General features: G+C 38.9%; 1 protein-coding gene across 3 annotated transcripts in view; it reads right to left on the bottom strand.

Moving 5' to 3' along the window:
• Positions 1–18,929: 18,929 nt before the first annotated feature.
• Positions 18,930–27,355, bottom strand: part of NUDCD1 (NudC domain containing 1) — a 37,236-nt gene continuing 28,810 nt past the window's right edge. For all 3 annotated transcript variants that reach the window (XM_066177319.1, XM_066177327.1, XM_066177329.1), the window contains exons 7-10: positions 25,893–26,037; positions 24,455–24,580; positions 22,628–22,787; positions 18,930–21,410 (exon numbers count right to left, since the gene is read on the bottom strand). In XM_066177319.1, coding sequence (XP_066033416.1) covers positions 21,118–21,410; positions 22,628–22,787; positions 24,455–24,580; positions 25,893–26,037 — 724 coding nt within the window. In that variant the 3' untranslated portion in view covers positions 18,930–21,117. The remainder of the gene's footprint in view (positions 21,411–22,627; positions 22,788–24,454; positions 24,581–25,892; positions 26,038–27,355) is intronic.

Here is a 27,355-nt window from a genome sequence, read left to right as displayed (position 1 = left end):
CAGGTTAGTGTAATTTTTTAGAGTTCATATCTAGTAACAAGTTGCACATCAAAGAAACTTCACAAGCTGTTGCTGTTACACTAAAATAGCATGTGACAAGATGCTTGAAAGAGACTGTTGTGTCTGATGTAGAAGAAAACATAAGAGACCATGGACTGAGCTTGCATAATAAGACTGCATTTCTCTAGATTACAAAATCTAGTTTTTTTTCCCCAATGCTATGACATTCTGGACTGTCAGGCTGAAGTTCAGTAGGCTACTTCTATTATGACTTCTTGAAATAAATATTTTGGTGCTAAGGAATACTATTCTGCAGGTGATAATTGCCCGTAGTGAATAGTAGTGAATGAAGCAGCAGCTCAGGCTGGACACTGTCCTGCTACCACCGACACTGTTGTCTTGGGTTCAATTCAAGATGTAATCTATTGCCATCTGTTGAAACTAGCTGGGGAGGTGTTTCTTTCCTCATAACTCTGGAGGGAGGGGACAGGAGTCTTCTGTTAATGTGCCAGCTGTTAAAACCAGGTGGGGCAGTGTTCTTTATCCCTTCCACAACCCATCCTCCCTCCGGGGGATATCTGCTGTTAATGGGCTATTTAGGCTCACTGCATGACTGATAAAATTACATCATCCCATTGTATGCTGGAGATGCTCCACCCAGTGAGAGGACCCAAGCATTCCTACCTGTATAAAATCTGAGATCCAGAACACCAGGACAGCCTGTTTCCACTGCATTCCCAGAGGAAGACTGGACCATCTTGTCACCACTGGACCGTTCTACAGGATCATCTCTACTCCAACAGAACCATATCTGTCACTCCGGGAGGATTCATTTTAGACTTCTCTCAACACCCTGACCAATAGGGTGTCAGGTCACATTCTGACTCTGTCAGTGTTTCTAGCATTTTTTTTGTTTGCCTGTTTTTTGGGGTTTTTGTACTACAATGTTTTCATTTTTAATATTCCTAGTAAAGGACTGTTATTCCTATTCCCATGACTTTGCCCAAAAACCCCTTAATTGCAAAATTATAATAATTTGGAGGGAGGGGGTTTACATTCTCCATTCCAAGGGAAGCTCCAGCTTTCCCTGGCAGACACCTGCCTTTCCAAACTGAGACAGCTGTCAAGCTGTTATTCAGTCCCTGGAGCACATCTAGTCCCCAGCAAAGTGACACTCTCACAGGGGGATAGCCTGACCTGGCAACATTCCCAATAAGCACTTTGGGTGTTGCCACCCCCTTTGTGAGGGTAAAGGAATTTATATGATACAGGCACAGACCATGTGGTGCCTGTTGGGTCTGGAGCTGGCAAGCAGATGGTGGTCTAGTCTGAGTGTTAGCATAAGCACAGCCACTCTACCTCATGGGAACTAAAGAACTTTTCTATCCTTTATTTATGACTCCTCCAAAAGTTCCCCCAGGCACCATAACAAAATTAAACTCTGAGCAGTTGTTTGTTCTGTGCCAGCAGTTTCATCCTTCACATTCATATCTGAGACTGACCTGTGTACTGTCTCCTGCCTGGAATGATGAGATAGGAGATAAAAGATACTACTTCTCCCTAAAAATATTATTCTTCTATTATAAACAAGAATAAGAAAATAAACTTCAGTATAATATGGAATTACATTTTTCACAGAAAAAGTGTTTTATAGTGTTTGCAGATTGTGTTGTTGTTCACCAGAGGCTAGTGAAAGGACAAAATAAATGAGTATTATGATGCAAGGAAGACCAACCAGACATGGTTAAATAACAGTGTTGAAGGGGTAAATGCCATCTAGTTATAGCACTAAATAATTACAGTTTTGTAAGTGCCCGTCTCAAAGATTCTGACTTTATGCTGAAGTGCTATTAAAATTCTCTCTACCACCAAATTCATCAAACACAAATATACTCTTGGTGACCTCTGTGTGCTTAAAAGCTTTGCAGAACAGCATTGGCTAATTAATTACAAATTTATTTTTAAATAAGAAGACACTGGAATGGATTTTCTTTTCCCACTTAATGAGAGCTGTCTTAAGCCAGATTTTTCTGATTATGGTTTCAGCAAAATAGCCGGACTTCTGTCAGTATTTCAGAAATCTTATCTCTAAGACTGTGCCAGGAGCAGCAAGTCTAAATGAGCATATTAAATGCACAGTGGGGAATAAAAGACTGCATCAAAAAATACCTCAAATGGGAAACACATTCTTTTAATTCTTTCTACTTCAATTCTCAAAAGACACCCTTTGAAGGGATACCCCTCAGTAAACCCAAGTGAACATCGTGGATATGTAGGACAGCTGACATCAGCAAAGCAGCTAAATGTAAATTTAGCATGTATATCTCATAAGGCTAACAACTAAAACCTTGATTATTAACAGTGGGTGTAATCCACATACATTGACATCAATAAGAGAAATGAAAAACAGGTAATCTCTGAGCTCTGCAGCATGGATTCAATCTCCAGACTTGTGGGTGAAGATATTTTTCTCTCTAATCTGTCCAGAAGGATTTTTTTTATTTATTTTTCCCCCAAAGGATACTATCTCATGCATCCTTTCCCTCTTGCTCTAGGCCATTTATTACCCCTAATTGTGCTGTTCATGCTGCAAATCTCTTTTGATGTTTTTTGGCTGGGAGGAAGTCAAAGTTTGATTTCTGACTTCAGTTGGTTTTCTTTGTTTACTAAGACAAAATATTGAAACTCTTGGGACACATTAAAATTAGCACAAGTCCCCACAATCCAAGTGTCCTTTCTGCTCTCCAGAACATTTGCTTTGTGGAGCTGCTGTTTTAAGAGACTGACTTTGCACAAAGCTTACACTTGACAGGTACATGTCTCTGGTAAATCCTGTGTCTCAGTTTCATGAAAGATGCCACCGTCTTAATTCTGGCATCAGTGAGGACATCATGGGGCATTATCCTGCAGCCAGTGCTCCTCATCATAATGGTTGTAAGAATCAGTGAGTCTTTATGGGGATGCCCATGCCAAAAAAGTTTTTGAGCATTTATTTCAATGAGTGCTGCTCTGACATTTCGTAACGTGGTTATCACAGTTTCTGGGAAGCTCATGGTCTAGGCTGCACTTATTGCCACAGCACAGGCTGAGAGAGCCTGAGACTGTGCCCATGATGAAGGCACAATACATTTATAAACACAGAATCACAGAATAAACTGAATTGGAAGGAACCCACAAGGATCATTGAGTCAAAATCCTGGCTCTGCCTGGACCATCCCCAGGACTCACACCATGTGCCCAAGAACATTGTTGAAACACTTCTTGAACTCTGTCATGCTTGATGCCGTGACCACTTCCCTGCGGAGCCTGTTGCAATGCCCAGTTACCCTCTGGGTGAAGAACTTTTTTCTAAAATCCAGCCTAAACCTCCCCTGATGCAGCTTCAGGCCGTTCCCTTGGGTTCTGTCACTGCTCACCACAGAGCAGGCATCAGGGCCTGCCCCTCCACTTTCCCTCATGACCAAGTTGTAACTGCAGAGAGGTCTCTCCTCAGTCTCCTCCAGGCTGAACAGCCCAAGTGACCTCAGCGCTCCTCACAGAGCCTCCCCTCAAGGCCCTTCACCATCTTTGTTGCCCTCCTTTGGATACTCTCTAATAGTTTAATCTTTCTCTTACATTGTGGCACCCAAAACTGCCCCAGCACTAAAGGTGAGGCTGACCCAGTGCAGAGAAGAGCAGGACAATCCCCTCCCTTGCCCAGCTGGCCATGCTGGGCCTGATGTCCCCCAAGACAGTGCTGGCCCTCCTGGCTGCCAGGCACAGACCCACAGGCAGCTTCCTGAGTCCCTGCTCAGCCCAAATTTGATCAACAGAGGGATGGCCGCAGTGGCCAGGCTGCCCCTGTCCCTCAGACCTGTGCTGCAGGGCAGGGTCTGCTGCTGAGGCATTGACACAGGTCAGCACGGTGGGGTAAGTGAGGGGAGCCCTGCTGTGCAAAGGTACAGAAGAAACAAACTTTTTTGAGAATTTTCCTGATGCCAGATGAGGCAGTTGTATGGAACACAAATTCTTCTTGCAGTTAAAAGTTCCAATCTTCTTAATGTCTTGGGACTGTTTCCAACAGAAATTTTCTTCCAGTTTGTTTATTCATTTTCAGGAAAGTTTCTGCTACTTAGAGTGGATCTGTAAAGCATTTCTTTATGTCCTGGGTTCTACATAACTTATTTTTTTTTTTCAGTTGTTTTATTGTTGTTTCCCCAGTAATGTGTCTGGAATAGGCTAATGTATGAATTGCAAAATGTGTGACTAAGCAACAGGCTCTTTGCATTACCAGGGACTGTGTCCGCATGATGTTTGAGTACTTAAAGTTTGCAAAGTTCATTTGGCAAAGGATTAATAGAAGTAATGTTCAGATCCACCTGCTTATTTTCCCCAGGGAGCTCTCTAAAAGACAAACAAGTTCTGAGGGGGAAAGGGGAAATTTTCTCATTAATAAAATTATAAACCACTGTAAAGTTTGAAGTGGTGTGTTACTGTGGCATCTTTTACAGAATGACTAAGGAGTTCTAAACCTAAATTTTGTGACATGGAGAGAGAATGTCACATGAATCATTTCTTGTCATCATGACTAGGAGCTGTACCAAACTAATCCATCATTGCTCCAATCTTCAGAATCACATTTTTCATAGTCCATCATTTGAGGAAATTAATTGAAAATTAATTAGAATTAATTGAAAATTGCTGTCATGTTTTACTGATCAGGAATGGAAGGAAAAGGCAAAAACACCTTCTGCTTCTACATCTGTTACCATCAATCCCATCAATAAATAGAAATAGATGAAAAATTGGTGGGGTTTTTTTCAAGTTGGTTGAAATATAGAGTACTAATTACTTATGCATAGAGTAATTACTCTGACTGTTGATCCAGCTGGTAACAGAAATGAAAGAAAGCAGTGAAAAGTTTGTGCAGCACAGAATTTGCCTTTCAGGATGAGTAGTTTCAGAATTGCAGTGTTGGACCGAGGAGCACCACAAGACTGCACTACACTGTATCTCCTTTAATGATGCCACATGAAATTGGAGAATAAAAATTGGTAAGAAATATTTTTAATCTGAATTTTATATCAAGAACATGGTTCAGAACTTGCAAATTGACAAGACAAGTATGTGAACCAGAGATAAAGATATCAGATAAGATTAAAGATACCAGAGTCCATCACAACATGTACCACTTCCAGCTCCTTTTCCTCCCTTCAGCTGCCACTGCTTCTTGAATAAATCAGCATGAGGACTGATCAAGGAACATCCTTGACCTTACATAAGTTAGTTGTTTTCAAAGAAAACATTTGCTAATATTCCTGCAAATATAATCTTTCTATATTAAAACTAAACTATTCCTAACTGGATGAGTAATCAAAGCTGCAAAATGCTTATATGTTTTGGTGGCTAATCAGAGCTGCAAACTGCCTCATTGCTTAGAGCTAGATATGCTTTCATGTTAAGATGAATAATTAAAATGGAATATTTTTCTGTGCAAAATGAGATACTCAAGGCCTCATTTGCAAAATATTTTAGTATTAGCAGCGTGAATCATCTGTGAAGCTAGAGAGGAAGAACTAAAGAGCCCCGTAAGTATCTAGGCTTTGAATTAGGATTTATTTTCTGCCAGTGGAAGTTCAGCTTTTCAAAGTAATCAAAGTTGGGGGAAGATATCTCTTAAACAGTGGCTGTTTCAGAGATTCCATCTGTTTCAGCTAGGAAACATTGAAAATAATTCCACACAATTAGGTCCACCTGCTTCAGGCACAGTAAATATTAGAGTAATGGAGGACTTGGTAATTTTTGTCACCAGTGCCTGGTACTTGTGGGTGTGTTTTTCAATTCCAAGCACTTCAGACACAAAACGGGGTCACCAGGCAGGATGGGTATTACATGGGGAAGGGGAGCTTCAAAGTAGTTCAGTGCATCATCCAAGACCCGTAGGAGAAAGCATGCAGCATCCAGATATGAAGTGACAGAAAACAGATATGAGCAGCATGGAAGGAAAAAAACCCAACAAACCATCATCAGGCATCTGGGTCAGGACTTGAAAAGGCAGAAGTTCAATTAATTCAAACCCAGATAATTAGCTAGATTTTTAGCCATGATAACTTGGAGTGTAATTTGTGATGTCTTCCTGTCATCACTGCTGAAAGTGAGCTTAAACAAACCCACTCTCTCTCTAAGAAAATAAAGGGAATCCATCTAAATGAGCAATGAGTACTTGGGTGCTGCAGCTCCTCTTCACTATGTTTAGCCGAGTACTAACTAAAGCAGAGGTACTCTTGTTTTCCAGTCCTAATCTCATCTGAAAATCCTCTTGCATTTCAGATGTGCCAGCACAGTTGAAGGGGGGACAGAATTCCATCTGTATGATGGTGCTTCTGCCCGTGTAAATAATTCCCCTCCCTGTGCTCAGTGTTACAGAGCACTTGCAGGTCCCTGACTGGCTGCATTCACTCCCAGTGTTGTCTGTGCCAACAACAAATGGTGCATTTCATGCAGGGAGGTCCAACTCCTGGGCAAGACTGGGCTTAGGGATATCACATCAAGTGTTAAGTTTCTAAAATCTCTACAGACTGCCTGATTGCAAAGGCTGGTTATAGCCAATCTTCTCCATTGTCCTGTTTAAAGCTCTCCTCCAGGTCCATGCTGTCCAACAGTCTGGTGTCCTTTCCATCCCCATGCACTTTCATGTTGTCTCTGCAATTCAGCCAGACTCCAGACTGGACACAGATTACACCTATGTGTGTTTAAGTGTTTAGTTAATAATAGATTAGTAACTGTTCCACACTTACTAAGAAGAGAGAAGTCAATCCTGTTTCACAGAAATTTCTTTGAGGGATTTCCTGACACTGGTGAGAAAGGAAAGTAGCTCTGACTAAAGATGTCAGAGCTTTGCCTCTGCTGTGGCATTACTAGGGTTTATTTCCTCTTCTCAGTATCTTATTTTCATAAAATTTATAGAAAACATCCTTTGTAGAGTTCTTCATGTCACCGTTGAACTGGGTGTAAATCAATCAATGTAGAAAACCAAGCAAAAACTAAACTAATTTTTCGTCTAGTAAGAATGTATGTTTTTTAATTTAGTTGAGATCACAATCAAGCTGAGAGCATTCTTTACACTTAGTGAAAAAATATATCTCTTCCAAAAATTCAGTGAGTAACAGTTGTAAATGGCACTTGAATGCCATCGCGTATCAAAGGATCAAAGATTTTTCTCACAGAGAATGAATGGCTGGTGTGCAACATGCTAGTTTTGCAACATCGTCTTTTGAGGTGTCCCTGAGCATACCACAGAAAGCATATCAATTTCCTTCTGTGGATAAAAATATGAAAGAAAGAGAGAGGATAAACCAGGCTGCCAAGATCCATATTTTTTTTGATGTAGTGAAATCAAACTAGTCAACTAGAGTCTCTCCAAGTGTCACAGAAAGAAAGGTAATAGGTTTATTCCTACAGAGGTGATACTTCTAGGACATAAAAGATCTCTCTTTTGTGCTTCTTCTTGGGTTTGGACTGATCTTTTTTTTCCTTCTCCCCTCGAGTCTTTCTAGTAGCCCACTGCAGGTACAAACCTCCTCAAGCACACAAAAAGCAATCTCTCATGGGCTGGCTTGCTGCCCCCAAAGGCACATGAAAACCACAAAAATGATTTCTCAGTTTTGACTGTCTTCAATATTTTGTTCTGTTCTGGCAGCAGAAAAGGAAAAATTCTCTCCTACCAGAGAATTATCCCTTGGAATGAATGCACACCTGGTGGTCTCTGAGTGAGGGTCTCAGAGGGCAGGACAGAGATGGGAATGGTAGCAGGGGCAGGTCAGAATCCATGCAGGGAAAACAACACACTGAAAAGGAGAGCTTTCCAGAATTACTGCATTTTCAGATTTCAACTAAAACACTAAAAAATGCCCAACGGTTCTAACTGTGCTGTTTAACTCCTCTCACAACAAAACTTTGCTGTGAGCTTCCAGGACTTTCTAGGAGAATACCACCATCTCTTTTCAGCTACTTAACTGAGGAGCAATCATAAAGAAACACCTAAACTCCATCAGCAGAACTAGGTGGGATGAAAGTTCTCCTGCCTCCACTCATAGCATAAATTTAGCACAACTTCATTTATGGTGGACCTGGGTATTCTCCACAAGAGCATCTGCTTGACTAAGAAATATTTAATACTGTAAATCAAAGACCTTTCGAAATGTAATTTACTGAGAAAGCAGAAATCTTTCTCTTTCTTAGCTTTTGCCAAACAGCTCTTCCTCTTTCTTTCATATATGGCTGCAGAGATGAACTCCAGAACTCATCTGTTAGTGGTGCTGACCTAGACCCAGTTCCTTAGTGCTCCTTTGGCCTCATCCTAGAAAGACCAAGTGTGTCTGTAAGTCAGTAAGTCTGAATCCAGGAAGGAGAAACTCTAGCAGCTGCAAAGTGCTGTAATCTGGGATATGACCCTGTGTTAGGTATATCTGAGCCAGTTTATGCCAGGGAAAAGGCAACCCATGCATCCATTTCTCCAGATGACTCACAAGCACTTACAAACTGCTCATCTCAGTCAACACCAGAGCAGACTGAGAAAATCAAGATTTAGCATTTTCCTTTGGGATCACTTTTTAACCCTGCATCATTAGCATTTGAGCCCAAGGGAAAATCCAGCACAATACACTTCAGCATGAGGGCTTTGACCAAACAGGTGCCACCTGAGCCACCCCTGCCAGCAGAGGAAACCTGTCATGGTTTCACATTCCTGTGTTTAAAACCTTAAAATGAGAAGAAACAAACAAGCTCTGCCAAGCAAGACACCAGTTTCATGTTTTTATCAGCAAGCACCATAAATAAATGGCTCTACATAAATAGGAATCACTAAGTCCTCCAGTTTAGGCAGCCAGTTGGGAAGCAGTGTGAAAATATAATTTATCCTAAGCATTGATCCTCAATAAGTGGTAGCTAAATCATTTTTATTTGTATATAGAGCTAGGTGTACAGAGTACTTTACAAATACAAGGATCCCAAACAGCTGATGATGTGGAAGTCTGAACTTGTCAATATTTACTTTCTGGCATGCAAATGAAAGCCAGACAAAATCACTAGCAGCAAAAAGAAGTGAGATCCATATGGAGAATAATAATTGAACCAAGTAATTGATGATTTATGTCTTATCTTTACAAGCAAGAGCTTTCTACCCATATTGAATCTTGACCTATGTTTTCACACTCTAAACCTGAAGATTTCTATTGGATTTTGAGTCTTTAGTTCATTGAGGAAATCACTGGATCCATAAATTCCTGGGATTCAGTGTCAACAAAGCAGCTCAAAAATTTAATCTGTCTAGTAATATCATGGGCAAAAAAATCAAAGTTGAAGCAACAAAGAACATGTTTCAGTATCTCTACTGCCACTCAAATTTTTATTGACTGAACAAAGGACCTTGAATTTTGAAGACATCACATTTTGTGGGGTTTTCCTGCCAACTTAGTGCAGTCCCTGTTTGATGATTTACAGTACGTGGCTGCCTTTCAGGAGAAGCCAGACACATTCTTCTCTCTTGATTACAGTGAAATTCAGAAGGTGGTATAGACCTGTGCTGTGATACTAAGCCTGGCTAGGAACTCCTCAGCCTGCCATGCATTTTACCAAGCAGCTGGAATGGTAAAAAAAAAGTAATTTAAAACAAACAAACAAATAAAAAAAATACCCTCCAAAAACAAAACAAGAAAAACAGGAGACGGCATCTGAAAAGGATGACCACAGAGCATATCTTTTCAAACAAGACAACTCCGAACTTGATGTAAAAGAATACAGGCAGAAAAGGAAGTCAGAATGGATATGCACAGTTATTTCATCTAAAGATCAATGCATCCCCTATCCTCTCCCCAAGAGAAACAAAAACATTAAAATGGCAGATGATGTACCTATATAAAAAAATACTTGTGAGGACAAGTTATTGACAGTAACATCAGCAATGGGTATGAGCAATGTGTTGAGACTAGAGCACACTCTTTATATTCATCGCTTAGACACAAGTCTATCCAGGTCAAATTGGAGCTGTCAGAGAGGCTCAGCAAGCCACTCTCCATCATTTGCCAGCAATCCTGAGCAATCCAGGATGTCCCAGTTGACTAGAGGTCAGCAAGTGTGACAGCCAGGGACAAAAACGGTGGGAAAGAGGATCCAGGCAACTACAGGCTTGTCAGCCTGAGCTCAGTTCCAGGGAGAGTCATGGAGCAGATCATCTTGAGTGGATCACATGGCACAACAGAACAACCAGAGGATCACACTCAGCCACTGTGGTTTTGGAGAGGTAGGTCCTGCTTGGCTAACCTGATCTCCTGTGACAAGATGACCAGCTTGGGGGATGAGGGAAAGGCTGTGGATTTTGTCTGCCTGTACTTTAGAAAAGTCTTTGATGGCACTTCCAATAACACTCCCCTGGAAAAGCTGGCTGTTCATGGCTTGGACTTCTTCAGGTTACTGGAGACACTGGATGCTGCTGGTTGTATGTTAATTAATATCTGATTACATGTCCTTATAAGTTTAGTGATACCACTCTCCAGTCTCACATGAATATGATGTGATTTTTAATATTCCTTCAGAGTAAATCTACCCAAACAGTGTGATGCACTGTCACTGTTTACCACGCCTGTTCCTTTTCTTTCCTAAGAAAGCACAACATTAAGAAGTCCCACTCATGTGGGTTAGAGCATATAGGCCTTGCAAGGTCTCAGCCTAAGTGCAAAGAAACCACTACTGAGCAACTTTGCTGGGTTGTTTATGTTCTGCTGTGGAGAATTTACCTTTGTGCAGTTTCCAGTGCATGTCTTTCCTGATAAATGTTTCGTCTTCTGAGAAATACACAAAGGAAAGGAAGGAATCTTGTATACAAAATTTTATCCTTTTTTTTATGAAGGTGGAAAGCCTGTATTTTGACTAAAAGTGATTGATGTCTCTAAAGGATTCTTTTAATTACTCTGATTCAGTAATTAAAGAAGTTAATATTGATTAAATACAATATTTTTAGAGGCTAAGACAAAAAACCTGTAAACAGCAGAAAACATACTTAGGATGTACAGTAGCTACAGAACAGCATAATATATAAAAAAGCTCATTTTAATCTTATGTGTATTTCAGTCTTAGCAGAAGCCCCAACCCTTTTTCTAAGGCCTTTTTTAAGTGTATCTTCTCTGAATTTTTAAGCTGGATCCTGGGTGAGTGTTTTGTCTTTCAAATGTTTGTTTATTGATTCAGCTGGTTTCTTAAAGCACCAGCATGAGAACATCTGAACCCCATCAAGCTCATATATATCAAAGCTTAGAGTTATTAATTTCCCTGAGCAGCAGAGCCATTTGTAACCCACTGCCATATGGCTCTCTTCTCTTCTCATCTTCCATGCACATTTGCATGCATATAAACACATATGATCCTCAATTTATTTAAAATGCACTCTTGTCTTCCTCTGAATAATTTTTTCAGTTGGCAGTAATCATATATCCTGTTTCCACTCAAGTTTAATGGAAAAAAATTTAAAACAGCTTAAAAGACAATGTAGCTTCCTTGGCCTGGCTTTTGAAAAATTTTCCTGAATATGGGCTCTGTGCTGTAATCACAGGAACTCTAACCCACACCACAGCTAAAGGCACAAAAGTTTCCACCATTAAAATAGAGAAGGAAGTGAAGTGGCTTAAAAAGGACATTAAAGCAACACAGCTTAAGCCATGGCTCCAAAAACTGCACTGTCTCTTACAGAAACCCTTTGGACCAGACCTGCTCATACCTATCATGCTACCTTTAAACTCATTTCTTACAACACTCCCGATTCCCAACATCTTTTAGCGTTCACTCCCCTGCTCCTGGAAACATGTTTAGAGTTCACCTGTGCACGTAGATGGGGAAATCCTCCAGCGAGCCCCAGTGGACAATTCAGCAGTTCCCTCTGGGCTGTTCAAGCACACCCCCATTGCCTGCATGTGGCTGGGATGCACAGAGCCATTGCCTGAAGCCCAGGAGGGCTCAGTTTTGCCATTGTCCTGCTTTTGGCTGGAATAGAGTTAATGTTTTTCCTGGTTGTTTGTGCTGTGGTTTGGATTTAGGATGATAATAATTTTAATAACACACTGATGTTTTAGTTGCTGATGATCAGTGCTGACATTAAGGCAAGAACTTTTCAGCTTCTCACCTTATCCTGACACTAAGGAGGCTGGGGGTGCACAAAAAACTGGGTGGGGACACAACTGGGACAGCTGACCCCAAATAGCCAAAAGAATGTTTTATATCATATGGTGTCATGCTCAGCATATAAATCAGGAGGAAATCTGACAGAGGACCACTGCTCAGGAACTGGTTGGGCATTGGTCAGTGAGTGGTGAGCAATTACGGTTTGCATCACTTGTTCTGTACAACAACAACAAACCAACATATTGTTGTTGTTGTTGTTATTATTACTAATTTTCTCTTCAGTTTCTGTATTTTAACCCATTTTAATCTTAATCCACAGATTTTACTTCTTTTCCCCTCATTTTCTCCCCCATCCCACTGCCAGTGGGGAGTGAGGGGAGTGGCTGTGTGGTGTTCAGCTCCCTGCTCTGTTAAACCACAACAGCCACAACCACACAAGGCAAACCCTGGCTGTGGTGTGTGGTTGTATCTCCCAACACATGACAGTTTCCTCTGAATGGCAGACACCAAGAGCTGGGCACAACCTGGCAGGTTCCAAGGAAAGCTGGAGTTGTGCCATTTGGTACCAGCACGACAGCTGGCTACAAAGCCAGCAGCCTAAAGCTGAAGGGCTCAGGGCTGCAGACAGCAGAGCACTGCCTGTTTGCTCATGACAAAGCATGAGGAATCGTGCACCCAAAAGCAGTTGCTTAAGGGAAATGAGAGATGGACAGATTGAGCTTTGGCCTGAACATCTTTTAATGTTTTATATCCCACATCCAACCACACTCATTTCAGAGGAATGTGCTGTGGGTATGGACACAGCTGGACATCACTGGTACAAACACATTACTGTTTTAATTCACACAGTCAGAATCTCTGCAGAGCTGTAAAGAAGGAGGGGTTGGGCACTGCAGGATGCTTCTTCCTAGGCTATAATCTTGCTTTGGAACAATGAGGGCTGCTGAACTCAGGAAGTATCCAGAAGTGGTGGGATTTTAGCATCTGCATCCCTTTACATTGGTAGGTTGCTTTTAACAGGATACTTTTAAAGCACCATGAAGTTCTCTTTAGTGCTCTCTGGCCTTGTGCGCTTTGACCACTGCCAGTACTTAGGAGGCAAAGCTCCACTTTCTTAGTATCACTTAAGATTGCAAAGTGAACTAGTTCTTATAGGTTTCAAGAAATTTAGTTCATATAATGAAGGCAGAATAATCAACCGAAAACTAAATGAGAAGTGCTAATTAGCTCTAGTTCTGAATTAATGTTCTCATATGTTTGCTTACAAATCTGTGAGTAATTCCAGCAGAAAATGGGAGTTGTGGGAATTCATTAGTTGTAAACATTAATCAACTTGAAGTCAAAACCATGTAACTGATTTGTCATGGTGTAAGTCACATTAGATATAGAAGTATATCTTCAAGAATCTACTCTGTGCTCTTTCCTTCCAGAGCAGGTACTGCAGAGTCAGCAAGTTAACTTATTTCTGTTATCAAATAAAACAGACAATGGAAAATATTTTGAGATGCAGGTAACTGAGTAAGAGCACCAAAGTGTGTAGATATATCAGATGGGTTCACGCAGTGAAATGTGCTCACAGCTCCCTGTTTGGGCACCCAAACCTTCCAGTATGTTGAACTATATGGACCTCAGAGAGTGCAGCCATGCTAACAGACACGGTGAACCTATTAAAATAACCTGACTTCACTTTTCCCCACTTCCTAAGGGAACAGCTGGCAGTCTAACCAAGTTGCATGCTAATTTGTCCCTGAAACACAACTGAACCCATGACAGATATCCTGCTGTCCCCATGGCATTAAGAGACATGAGGTTTAAACTTTGAGGGTATTACACCCTTCCTTATAGCACAGGAAAACATTTTGAAGAGGAGAAATAAAAACACTATTAGTGTACTTCTCAGGAAAAAAGTGAAACAATAAAGTAGTCTGAGTTTTAGGTATTGGGGGGGTGTTTATCTCTTTGTTTTAGTTTTTTGATTTGGGTTTTTTGGTTTGTTTGGGGTTTTTTTTGGTCTTCTTTTTTGTTCATTTGTTTTATGTGAAAAGGCAGATTTTATCAGATGTCACACTGGATGCAAAGAGGCTCAGAACTGTGTTGCCAACAGCAGCTAATTCTTCTGGCTTATAACTATTAACTCTATATTATGTAACTATAATTATATATATCATTATACTTATATCTACAGCTATTTCTATAGTTAACTATATATTATAGGACTATTAACTGAATTTTTCAGACAGCAGCAACCACCCGGACCTGGTAAGAAAGATAAGGTAAGAAACAGGACAAAAGGAGTGACTCCAATCATACCAGCATCCAGGCAGTTTTACTGCTACCTTACCCTTGCCACATGCAAAGAAAATGACAATAGAAGAGGTTTTGGTAACAAAATCCAGCTGCTTTGAATACGGTATTGCAAATATCCCTAGATTTAAAAGGGAGCCTGTGTATGTTTTATTTTGCCTAAGCAAGCTTATTCTCCGGTGAAGACAGGCAGTGTTCAGCCCAGAGAAGAGAGGGCTCCAGGGAGACCTTAGAGCACCTTCCAGTACCTAAAGGAAACCTATGAGAGAGTTGAAGAGACACTTGGGACAAGGACATGCAGTGATTAGGACAAGGTGTAAGGATATCAAACTGAAAGAGGCAGGTTTAGATTAGATATTAAGAAGAAATTCTCTACGGTGAGGGTGGTGAGGCACTGGAACAGATTGCCAAGAGAAGCTGTGGATGTTCCATCCCTGGAATTGTGCAAGGCATGTTGGACAGAACTCTGAGCAACCTGGTCTAGTGAAAGGTGCCCCTGCTCATGGCAGGAGTGCTATAACTAGATGATCCTTAAGGTCCTTTCTAACCCAAACCATTCTATCATTCTCCAATGATTCTGCACAAATTCCCATGTTTTTACTCTTTTTAGAATCTGAAATTGCAACTCACGAAAATGTCTTCAAAGCAACAATTTTTATTTCTGCTCAGATGGTCACCAGCCCTTGATCAAATCAAGAGCCTGAGTTCCTGGTCTCTTTATGAGTGGGCATATCCATCTTATACCTCAAGCCCATATTTTAGATACCATATATGCAAGCATAATTCAGTTATTCAGAAAACTCCTATAAATTGCTCAACCTTAAATTACCATAAGGTACTCTACATTTATTAGAGGGGACACATGCAACAGAGAGAATGAGTAACTTCAAAGACCAAAATCATTAAAGGTCAATCAGTTGCAATTTCACTTCTAAAAGTGACTGAATTTTTATTCAGCAGGTCTTATTTCTTTTTCCTCTAAACATCATTTCTTCTGATAAAAATAAATGCTTATCACTTTGCATCAATTCAGTCAACTTGAGGCATCTACTCAATACTTGGCCTCTGAGCTGTTTAAGTTTGGGTAAAATGAAATACTGAGATATCTCATATTTAATCCTCAGCAGAGGAAACCACCACAGGATTCATGACTGATGTTTTCACATGAAGTAGTTATCATGACATTACAACGTATGTATGGCAGACTCATGAACATGTTAATAAAGAATCCAAGCTTTGCTGTCAGTAAAGCTAGAAGATTCTCCTCTCCAAAAGCCACTCCACCCTCCCCAGTACCTTAAGGCTGTATGAATTCATACAGGTGTGTGCATATAGAGATGAAAATACAAGTGTACATACACAAGTCCTGTACATTCAGAATATAACTAACACATTAAGAAATGTATTACTGGAATACACTATTAGAAAGTGTATATTCATCACAGCAAAATGAAAGTCACATTTTAAGATGATTAATTTTTTAAAATTTGCTTTCCTGTGGTTTTTTTTGAGAACTACTTGCAACTGACATTAGATTGCAAAAATGCACTGGAATGGTTTATAAAGAATATTTTGCAGACAGCATTAGATTGGTAAAGACTATGATAAGTATTTTCCAGGTCTGCATCTGAAACTGTTAATTAGATCTATTTTAATCTATATCCAGCTACCACTTCATGACAAAGATCTTTGTGTAAAGAAGGTTTTTTAAAAGGACCTTAAACCTTTTACAAAGGAAAAACTATTACTCCAGCAAACACGTCTCTAAGAAAAAGGGACTTGAGTTTGAAAGTACTGCAATAGTCTTAATGAAAAGGCTTGCTTGATGCTTGGCTCTTCTACGTTAAAGATGTCAAGTTATCTTTAGACCTTGTTGATTTTTATCCATAGCACAAATGAACGTGTACTGCATAGGGAGGAGGGGAAACAAATCCCACCAGATTTCCAGAAATATAGGCCCATAGGACTGACAAAACAAGATTTTAAACCAAAATTTTTATTACATGGCTAATATGTGACTGACTGCAGGCTTCAAGGTCATCTAATCTGCATAATGAGAATAGAAAACATAAATTGACAGAAGGCAAGGAAATGAAAAAGTTCTAGTGGCTCTTTATTGAAACAAAGCACAAAAAACTAAAATAAAACACGAGCTTTAATGTTGTTTGTTACTCTCATAGGATCTGTTGTTTCACTAATGAAGAGCCACTTTTTGACAAAGGACAGACATACAGACCAAATCCTCCCTCTTTTCCTTCACTTTCCTGCAAAAAGGTTGCGGTAGGAGGAGAGGAAGAAAGGACAGATCTCTCTCTTGCATCTAGAACGGCTTGTCCAGATCACTGGGTTTTGTACATAAAGAAGACACAAGGATCAGAGGCACAGTGTGCACTTTAACACAAGAATACACCTAATATTTATCAATCTCCTCCAGCAACTACCTCGGTAAGTTTGTGTGCTGGCAGAAATGCAACATTAGCAAGGCTGTACAGGCGATTTCAGAGAGATAAACAAGGAGTGCAATAGTGCACGTCTTGGCAACAGGCCTGGCCCTGTAGTCCAGACATCTGCTAGAACTTTGCCCTAGCAGAAAACTTAACACAAGTTTTATTTGAAGGAATTTCTTATTTCTACTTCTTTTTTTTGTTTGTTTTGTTTTGTTTTGGGGATTTTTTGTTTTTGTTTTTTAGGAGCATAGGAAGGCTATACATTTGAAATTGATATAAATCCTTCAAAATAATTTTAAAATTTTAACTTTTTTTCTATTTATTTAAACTTGCAGAAGAATACATTATGAATTCCAAACATGCAGTCAAGGAAAGCACTGAAAAAGAATACTAAAATCAAATAGTGCAGTAACAACCAAGTAAGCCTGCAATAGTCAAATATTTTCTCAGAAATTCTGCAACAGATTGTGATGGGTACATCTCAGGAAGAACTGTCTGAAGAAGTAAGATTTCAAGGAACAAAATCCTAGAAAAATTAAGCATCGTTGTCAGAAAACAATCTCTCTTAAATATCCACATTTTATTACTTTGTATAAGCCTATTTAGGATATCCTGGACAAATAAGCCTTAAGAGTAACTGAATACAGAAATGGAAATGCTGATAGGGAGTGTCTCCTGGTGGCTTGCAGCCATTTAATTACTATAAAACGGTTGGAATGGGACCTTAAAGATCATCTAGTTCCAACCCCACTGCCATGGGCAGGGACACTGTAGAAGTGCACCTCACATGGTGGGGCCTGCACCCCCAGAGTAGCAGGGGTTTCCATTTTAGGAAAGGATTTGGGTTTCATTCTTTTGTTTCACTCATAAGGTAAAAACCAGAGAGTTGGATACCTTCCTTGGCCATGTTCCAGCACAAAGACACCTGTTGGATCCTTGAAGCTGTACCTCAAAACCCTGTTACTATTTCTATTGGGCAGGATGCCAAGAATCCTGTCTTGCTCCTTATATACTTAAGAGAGTGCATGAAGACTTTCAGTGCATTTTTGGAGCGTTGTAGCAGGTGCAAGGAAAATCCCTGCACCTGGCACAGCTTTTTTTTCCTGTATGGTTTGTTATTTTCATCTCAATTAAAACATTTTTGCTTTTAAAACACCTCCAATGATGCCATCGTGAATCATAATATTTTAAGCCATCCTGGGGCTGCTGGCCAAACCCAGAGGTGACACACTTGTGAGGAGCTAAAAAATACCTGACTCTCCGTAAATGCATCAGGACACCTTGCACTAGGCCAGGCTGCTCAAAGCCCCATCCAGTCTGGTGCTGAACTTTGAGGAATAGGGCATCCACAACTTCTCTGGGCAACTTAGTCCAGTGCCTCAGCACCCACACAGTAAAGAATTTCCTCCAGTATCTAGTCTAAACCTACCCTCTTTCAGTTTAAAGCCATTATCCCTTGTCCTACCACTACATGACCTTGTCCAAAACCCCTCTCCAACACTCCTGCCCCTTTATGTACTAGGAGGCTGCTCTAAGGTCTCCCAGAGACTCCTTTCCCAGGGTTAAAACCCCAAACTCTCTCAGCCCATTGTCACAGACAAGGTGCTCCAACCCTCTGATGTTCTACGTGTCCCTCCTCTGGACTTGCTCCAACAGGTCCATGTCTCTATTATGTTGGGATCCTCAGAGCTGGATGCATTTCTCCAGGTGGGGTCTCCCCAGAGCAGAAGGGCTGAATCACCCCTCTGGATCTATAGGCCATGCTTCACATGAATCAGCCCAGGACATGTTTGGGTTTCTGGGCTGCAAGTGCACATTGCTGGGCCAGGTCCATCCTCTCATCTACCAGCACCCCCAAGTCCTTTTCTCCAGGGCTGCTCTCAATCCGTTCTCTGCCCAGCCTGCTTTTGTGCTTGGGGTGGCCCTGCCTCAGGTGCACAATAGCTTGCTGTGCAAGAGCACTCCAGGTTCCTTAAGGTAAAAAATAATTTAAATAATGAAATATGCTTGACTCTCACAGAAGCAAAATGAGAGAGAGACTATTTTATACATTGCTCCTGGGAGCCATGATTACAAACAGATGAGTAACATGGAAAAGGGATGAACCTTTTCAGTTATAACCAGTTCAGTTATTTCCAGATGCAGACAAGAAATCCCTTGAAACAGACACACATTTGGAATGTGAGTTGTAGTCATTGCATATTGTAATACCTGTGAAGAGATAACCATTTTACTTGACTTTGTTTCCTCTGCTGCAGAAGACAGCAGAGCATGTTTGCAAACATGTAACTCACAGCAAGAGGAATTTGACAAAGAACAGCTGAAACTCTCATCTATATTGAAGCTGCCTGCAGTAGACCAGAGGTGACAAAGGCATGTTGAGAATGATTCCTTTACTCTTACATTCCTCCATCTCCAAATATCACGTTCCGAACTTTGTGTTCCCAAAGATTAAACCTCAGGTTACTAAGTAATATTCATATACATCTAAAAGAACTTAATTTATGCTGCAAAGTAATAAGCTACATATTTTTTTCTATAGGACCTCTGCAGGAATTCTACCACCTTGTTTGACATTATTGGCCAACAAATAAAATTTAGATGCAAAACAGTCATGCAATGGTAATACATTCACTGAGCCTTTCCAAAAAGCATTTTCAAGACAGTTTCAAAAGGATAGAAGGAAAAGAGGTTTACAAATCCAGTCTGTTTAACCTTACTCAAGTAAAAGAAAAGCTTTTCAATACTGGATGTACGATATAATCTTGCAACGAGGAGAAGGAAAATCAGGTTCCTTGAAAAGCTTCTGCATTTGGAGGGTTTTTGCAAGCCACAACTGCTTGCCTCCCTCTTGTTATTTAATCAATTCACTGATACAAATCTGGAGAATTTACAGGAGAGTCAAAACAATCACAACTAAAGAAACACTTGTCACAATAGATTCTTACAGAGTTCTGAAATACTCTTCGTAGGGAGATGCAAACTAAAAGGCCACCTGTGTTTGTGTCTCTCAGTACTTTGGTACCACAGATGACAGCAGCTTTCCTGCCAGTACACAACATATTAGGCATTCTTTGCTGGGTTTGTAAGCCAACTATGAAAAAGCCCAACCCACACTGGAGCTGTCACAACTGACTCTTTGGTTTAAATGTATTGACAATGCCAATTTAAAATAAGAAACAGAAATCTTCAGATACAACTATTCAGTTCAATTAACCATACAAGTTTGTTAAACCAAAGTATCCTCATTGGCCTGAGTACTCTTACATTGTAAATATACCACATTTTGACTTAGGCATCACAGACAGAACAGTTAAGTGACACTGCAGCATTTACAGTGGCATCTGAGGCGGAAGCAGCACCTCTGAGTGTCCCATCCCAGGTTACAATACTGGTGCTTTTTCTGTCAGCCATTTCCTCACTGTAAATGAGTCACTTGAAATGAAGAATAAAGTCAAACGAAAATGGCACAACTGAGAGTCTGACAAGACCTTAACTAACAAGCAGCACTTGATGTACAATTGCCAGCTATACACTGACCCTTACTTGGTTTCTGGATAAAGCTGCTGAAACATATTCTAGAATTGTGAACAGATTTTACAGCAAGTATAAATATGTGCCAAACCAATAATTTAAAATGTGCATACAGAGTAAAATTTCTCAATTTAAGTACCTGTACAAGAAACACAAAACCCCATTCATTTCACTCCCATTTCACTCAGAACTACTGAATGTCAAAATATCAAATCAGTTTTTTGGTCAATAGTATTTGAACTGGAGATTTTTTTTCTTTGTGATACATTCTACATTGCACATCATGTGCTTGTAACTCTTTATCTGAGTACTTTTTTCATAGGTAAGCATGGCATTCAAAAACAGTAATGAATTCTCAAACCTCAGAAGTATAGCAAATAAAGTCACTTGGAAAAAGCAATGCATAAATCTATTCACCTGTGCAATAGCAGCATCTGACAATTACTCTGACAAAGATGTTAATGCAGAAGACATTTTCCCATAGCTCTGAAAAAGCTTACTTTCATGGCAGCAAAGTCAAAAAACTCATTTTCTTACAGAAAAATTCTAATGAAGAAATTTGATTCTCCTGTAAAACATCCCTTTTGATTTTCAGCAAATTGTAATGAACCTGTCAGATCATCTACCTATTCACTTCTATAACAAATTCTTAACACAAACTACAGCAGAGCACACTGAATAATTAATTGCCAGAGTTCACTTTTATTAAAAACAAGGTTTTTGTTGTGAGAACAAATAATCTCTCACTGGTAGCTTGAAAGCCTAAGATAGGATCATTGGCTTCCAGGGTTGCTACCAGCTGCTTAGCAACCTGTCCGACTTGTCTTCCTTCCTTCCTGTTGTAGAGAACTGTGGCCAGAGGAGTTGGCTGGCGATAGATGAAAACTCGTCGCAAGCACTCGCAAAGAGCAGCGTAGGAGTAATCTGGAGCACAAGCCATGAACTTCTTGTCTTGCTTTGATGCTTGGACATAACCTGTATAGCCCAAAACCAAGTAGAAGGGATAAGTAATATATGGGTTTCAACAGAACTTTTAAGTGGCTCATAAAAACCCAAGCTTAACTTGAAAAATAATATGCAGTTTGTAACCAAAAAAAACCTCAAAACAAACAACAACAACCTACCAATCAACCAACAAAAACCCCCAAACCACCAAACCACTCTTATTACATAAGCCAGGACTTTCTGAAGGGATGCGTTAACCAGTTTAATACCAATATACAATTCTCGTGTACCTCATCTTAACTGGTGTTTTGGATACATATGTACAGCAAGATACTCTTCCCACATCTGGCTCCTTTCTGCCTCACAAGGTCTTTCATTTTTCTCAGCAAGATCATAAGGCCACAGACATGGTCCATATGGGTAATCTTGGCCTAATATTAGTGGTCTAATAGAATAAATCTTTTGTCTTGCCTGATCTCCCAGTGTGAAATTACATTTAAGAATTAGGATTTCTGAACCTACCTAATCTTGAACAGACACTTAAAACCTGTCTTCTGTTTAGAACTGCCCAAAAAAAAGTTACTTTTTAACACACTGTAATTTCTGTTAATATTCACTCAGAAAGAAAAAAACCCCTCCCTTTTCCACTTTCATTACAGGACTCTAGTATCAAATAGATTCATTTCAGACTGACTTCCTTTCACACTTCTGTAAAGAGAATTGAGATACAATCTTTACAAAGTGATCTACCATCTTTCTGCAAGGTTATTTGCTTCACTTCCATTGTAAAATGGATGCCAATGGTTTTCACATGTCAACAAGACATTTTCCTGTCAACAAGACAGGAAAAATCTAGAAACCACTTATTAAAACACCTTACCATAAGATTAGACACACCTAGACATATAACTGCAGCTATTGCCCTGATGATGTCTGAGTGTTAAGGTGGTGATTATGCTTTTCAGTCTCTAACTCAAGGTCACTTATCCACAGAACTCTCCTTTTTACTATGCAGTTCTGTGCTTATGTCCTCCACATGGTCTGAAAAGGCCTGGTTTCCTCCTAGGGCATAAATATTTCATTTCTACGTTCTCTTATTTCTAAAATTAAGCTACCATGCTGCTATCAACAGAATTATAATAACTTTCAATTCAGCTTTAAGGAAGTGAAATATCAACGTAAGCCATATCAGAAGTATTCAGATAAAGAAATCTCAGAGGTGTGGGACACAGAAATTAATTTCTTACCTAAAGCATTGAAAGTTGCAATGTGTTCCCACATATTCTCTGGTTGGTCGGAGTGAGGCTGCCAGAGAAGAGCATCAACATCATGCCTCAGGCAGAAGCATGGCATTTCTTTGGGATTCACAACAACTGAGAAAAGATACTGGTTGCTTCCAAGATTAATCTGAAAACAAAACAAATACAAAATATTGATTCAAAGCACAAATAACAGATTCTGTTACACATACTGCCTAAGTTAGATGATCAACCGTTTTATGTTTGCTACTTGACAAAATGTTTGAATACATCATCCTGCATCCCACTGATCAACAGCTCAATACATCAGAGGTGCCTCACACACTTCAAGGAGATGAACTTAAGACTGTTGGAGTAATATTCCGAGAAACATTATGGCCACTACAGAAGCAAATGGGAATGTGTTTTGTGTAGAAATGATTTTCTAGGATAGATCCTAACCTACAACTTCTCATGTTAGGGAAGGATTCTCTCTAAGTAATCACATCTGGTTTTCTGCAGGGCTAACAGGGAAGGAAATACTGTCCCTCTCAGGTAAAAGCTGGAAGCACTGAAACAAGGATTAGTTAGAATACTAAAATTATGAAATTTCAACATTTTTTAATTTATTCACAATCGGATAATTACTAAATTTCAGATTAGCCCACTCTTCAACAAAAATGTTTGTAATAGTTGTTGTTAAAAAGCTGTACCAGCACCATTTCTGAAGGAAAAGGCCCCATAATTGCTAACAAGAAACCCCAAAAAACTTGAAAGAAGAACTAAATTAAAGTGAAAATATATTCCTTTATGCTGAAAAATATACTGAAATACTCGTATTTCTACATACTCTAACAAGGACCAAAACTGCAAGTTCCCATAGAAGAGGCTGAAATTACAATTTCCTACCCACAGTAACTGTCCTTTGACCATAATGCTTTAAACACATTAACCTTTGAATTACTTTTATGCCACCCATTTTAACTTGCTCCACTATGTCTTGGTGACTACTAGAAAGCAGCCCTTTGTGATCCTATGTTCCTCCTGAGCTGTGAAATGCCTCTGGGGCAATGTCTCTTACCCTTCAGCGTGAGAAGCAGTAGATTAGGCTGAGTTATTCAGAACTTTATCCACTCTGGTCTTGCAAATCTCAAGGACAGAGGTTGCACAACTTACTAGGCAACCCAAACCATGCTACAACCATGATGTAGTTTTTGCTTTCATTCCATTAAAAAAAAAAAAAAAAAAAAAAGCCCAAACAACCCCATGACAACAAGTTAATCTGTAATATTTTCATATGATTTTGTAGTTTCCAACTCAAGGCAACAGACCAGATCAAATCCTGGCTTACTGTTAGTCAGGGTTGCTTACAACCCAGATCAAGCCCACTATTGATGCATTTTGCCCCCAGTCTGTTATTTTCAGTGTGACTGACAAAGAAGTACTAGAAAGTGATCTATGCTCCAGCTTCTTAGTAAAAAAGGTCAGGCTGTCTGAAAAACTACAGGAAAATGCAAACTAAGTCATCTAAAGAATTTTATGCCACTGAAAAAGACCCTTTTCTAATAATTACTCTGATGTAACTTTGCTTTTTAAAAATGGCTCTCTTGTGAAAGCACATGCATTTTTTTATCAGAACAAAAGGAGCTTTGTTTTTATATTAAAATGACATTGAAGGACACATTTGGATTGACAATTTCTGTTGCTACTGTGATTTGATATTATGGGAGAAATTTTTGTCATTTCAACAGTCTACAGATTTTTGTACTGATAATAGAGGTCAAATTTAAAAAAAAAAAGTTTTAAAGCATTTCTGTAATGATTTGCAGTGCTTACTATATGAGTGACTTTCAATGTATCACCATCAAATCTGCACAAGCTCGCACCATCTTCAAGAAAAGCATCACATTCTTCTAACTCTTGAGCATTACAAGGTGGGTTTTCCTTTTCAGGGTTTGGATTCTGAAAAAAACAATGAACTACACTGAAAATGGAAACTATTGAAAAAATAATATATGAATCCTTTTTATAACACACACACACACAAAGAAAAAAAAACCAACCCAAAGAACAACTGAAGATGAAGAATTATTTGCATATCCATCCATACTGAATGATTACGCTATTACGTACTTATTCAAAATTAATGGAATGATTTCTGCTGTGGAGGACTGCAGAAGTAGTAGGTACAATAAAATCAATTTCAGTTTGAGGAAAGGTACATAAGCCACTAAAATATGGACAATAAATTCCCTTCTCTAAGTAGCAAAAGTATACAATCCTGAAAATATATGCACATTTAGTAAATGTACATACATCAGTGTAAACTTGTTTCAGCTTGCCATCAGTAATGCTATTTAAAAAATGGATTAATTCATTTTATGAACAGTTCTACATGACACATTTTAGTTTTTCTAATAATAATTTTAATTTATTAAAATATATTTAAAATTAATGAAAACTTATGATTAAACAATCATCAGTTTAAGCTCAGTATGAAGTACAAAAGAAACTAAATTTGAAGTTCCAAATAAATCCATGGTCAAAAGATTTACTACAATAACTTGCTCACAAATACTGAGGGAGAGAGGAGGGAAATCAATCTGAAGTACTAAATAGAATTTATTTTAATAACACTTTTCAGCCTTATTAAAGACAAAGTAATAATCCAAATCCAAATATATCAAAAGCCACAGGAAGGCATACTTCACAAGTTTCAGATGAGATGCCATTTTCTAATTAAACAAAGTATCAAGCAAATAGCAGCTAAAAACTAAATTTTACTTTAAGTAGACTTCCTTTATAACAAAAATGCCAGAACGTTCATGAGTCATATTTATAGTTTCCTAAATTTTCCTTTTAAACACTTCATTTACACTCACAGTCTGTAGGTCAAGTACAGCATCCCTAGGAAGACAGTATAAAAGTTTTGCTAACCTATTGATAAACAAGAAACAGATATCTTTCAAAATCATTTAATTAATTGCTTTAAAACAAAGTAGCACATCCTAACTGGTGGGAACAAATAATGGTAAATCAGGCTTCTGTTTGGTGCCTGATCATATAAGTTAAATTCAATCCCCCTTGAAGGTGGTTTTACAGCTGAAAGTACGTTCACAACTCTAGTGCCATTAGTTTCTTACAGTTGCAATTAAAAATGAATTAATAGCAAATGAACTGATGAGTTGGGCCAATGCAGTGCAAATTAGGGTACCAAGAAAAGACAACATGCAAAAGTACAAGAATTTTAACTGTTTGATTCTTGACTCTTTACCATAACTTCAGAGGTAAGATGCATCAGACTTTCAGCTATTTCAGAGCATTGGGAAGGGTCCATAATTAATTCCCCTCTTGTGTCACCAATGATTAGCTCTGGCCACCGGCACCCCTCATTTTTCTTAATCAGAGAGATTTCCAAACTAAAATGCAAAGAAAAGACAAAGAATGGCACATGAAAACACTACATTCATTTGTTAGATTAGCCAAAAAGGGTCTAAATGAAGATAAGAGCATTTCTCCTCTTCAAACTGAATTAATAATGAAAATCACAGAAACCATTAGCCTTCAAATAATAAAATACACTATACTAACAAAAAATATTCTTAAGAAAAACAGACCAAGTATGTGATTTCAAATAGCCTAAACACAAACCTCGGGGTTTTCAATGTAAGTGTAGTTTACCCTGAAGCAGCCTCATTAAAATATTTCAGTATCTCAAAATATGGCAGGAAGTAACTTGTAAAGCAATCTATTCAAAGACTGACAGAATTTTAATAGAGAGGTTTATTTGAAACATAAGTAGTACTTCTTAGGGCTATTTAAGTGTGCCCTACCTCTATATAACATCTGGGACAAAAATATTTGTATTTTATAGACCTCAGAAATACTGCATCAATTAATTATCTATACTATCTATCTAAAGTAGTATCTCAGAAGATATAAGATTTCTGTAATATGTAAAAAAACCCCAACACAAACAACAAAAACCTAGTATAATCACTAAACTATTAGGAATAACTAATGAAAGTAAATGAAAAATAAGACGCAGCCCAATGCACCAACATAGTAATTCAATTTAAATACTGTGTTGGACAAACATAGTGATATAATGATAAAGCTGAAGACACTTTTATTATACTCACTTTCTAGATACACTTATAGGTTCTCGCGCAATGACAGCATTAGTGTTCCTGGCAGAAAACCCTCTAAGTTACTAATTACTGCACCATAGTAGCAACTCTTCAGTGAACTGTGAATCAGTTTCTAAAGCAATTACTCTGGTATTAGGAAAAGCATATTTTTACAGAAGACATTTGGAGCAAGTTTTTGACTTTTAATCAATAGATTTATAGTGGTGCTGCAGTACAAACATTGAGAACTGAGTGCAACTTACTACACTGAAATATGGAATTACTCTTTCTCAATAAAGTAGAAGCCTGGGATTCATGCAATAACACTCACTTGAATGAGTAATAAAAAAATCAAGTTATTCAGCTGAGTTGCTTTTCAGCATGATTCCTAAAAACCAACAACTCTGCACATTTTAATCACAGTCAAATTTTAATATACAGTACTAATATAATCTATAAAAAATATCAGTCCCTCGAATTTTCTTTTTGAGAATTACTGTCCTTTACTTTTAACCTTTTGGAAACTGCAAAAAGCCAATCTTAGCACAACTCAAAGGGTAGGCTTTGTTTAAGACAAACAGCTATGAGCTGTTGAGTGGATCACCTG

The sequence above is a fragment of the Chamaea fasciata genome, unplaced genomic scaffold (assembly GCF_029207755.1).
Source record: "Chamaea fasciata isolate MVZ Bird 193981 ecotype frontalis unplaced genomic scaffold, bChaFas1.0.hap1 SCAF_1, whole genome shotgun sequence".
Lineage (NCBI taxonomy): Eukaryota > Metazoa > Chordata > Aves > Passeriformes > Sylviidae > Chamaea > Chamaea fasciata.
This window is presented reverse-complemented; position numbering and strand designations above follow the sequence as displayed.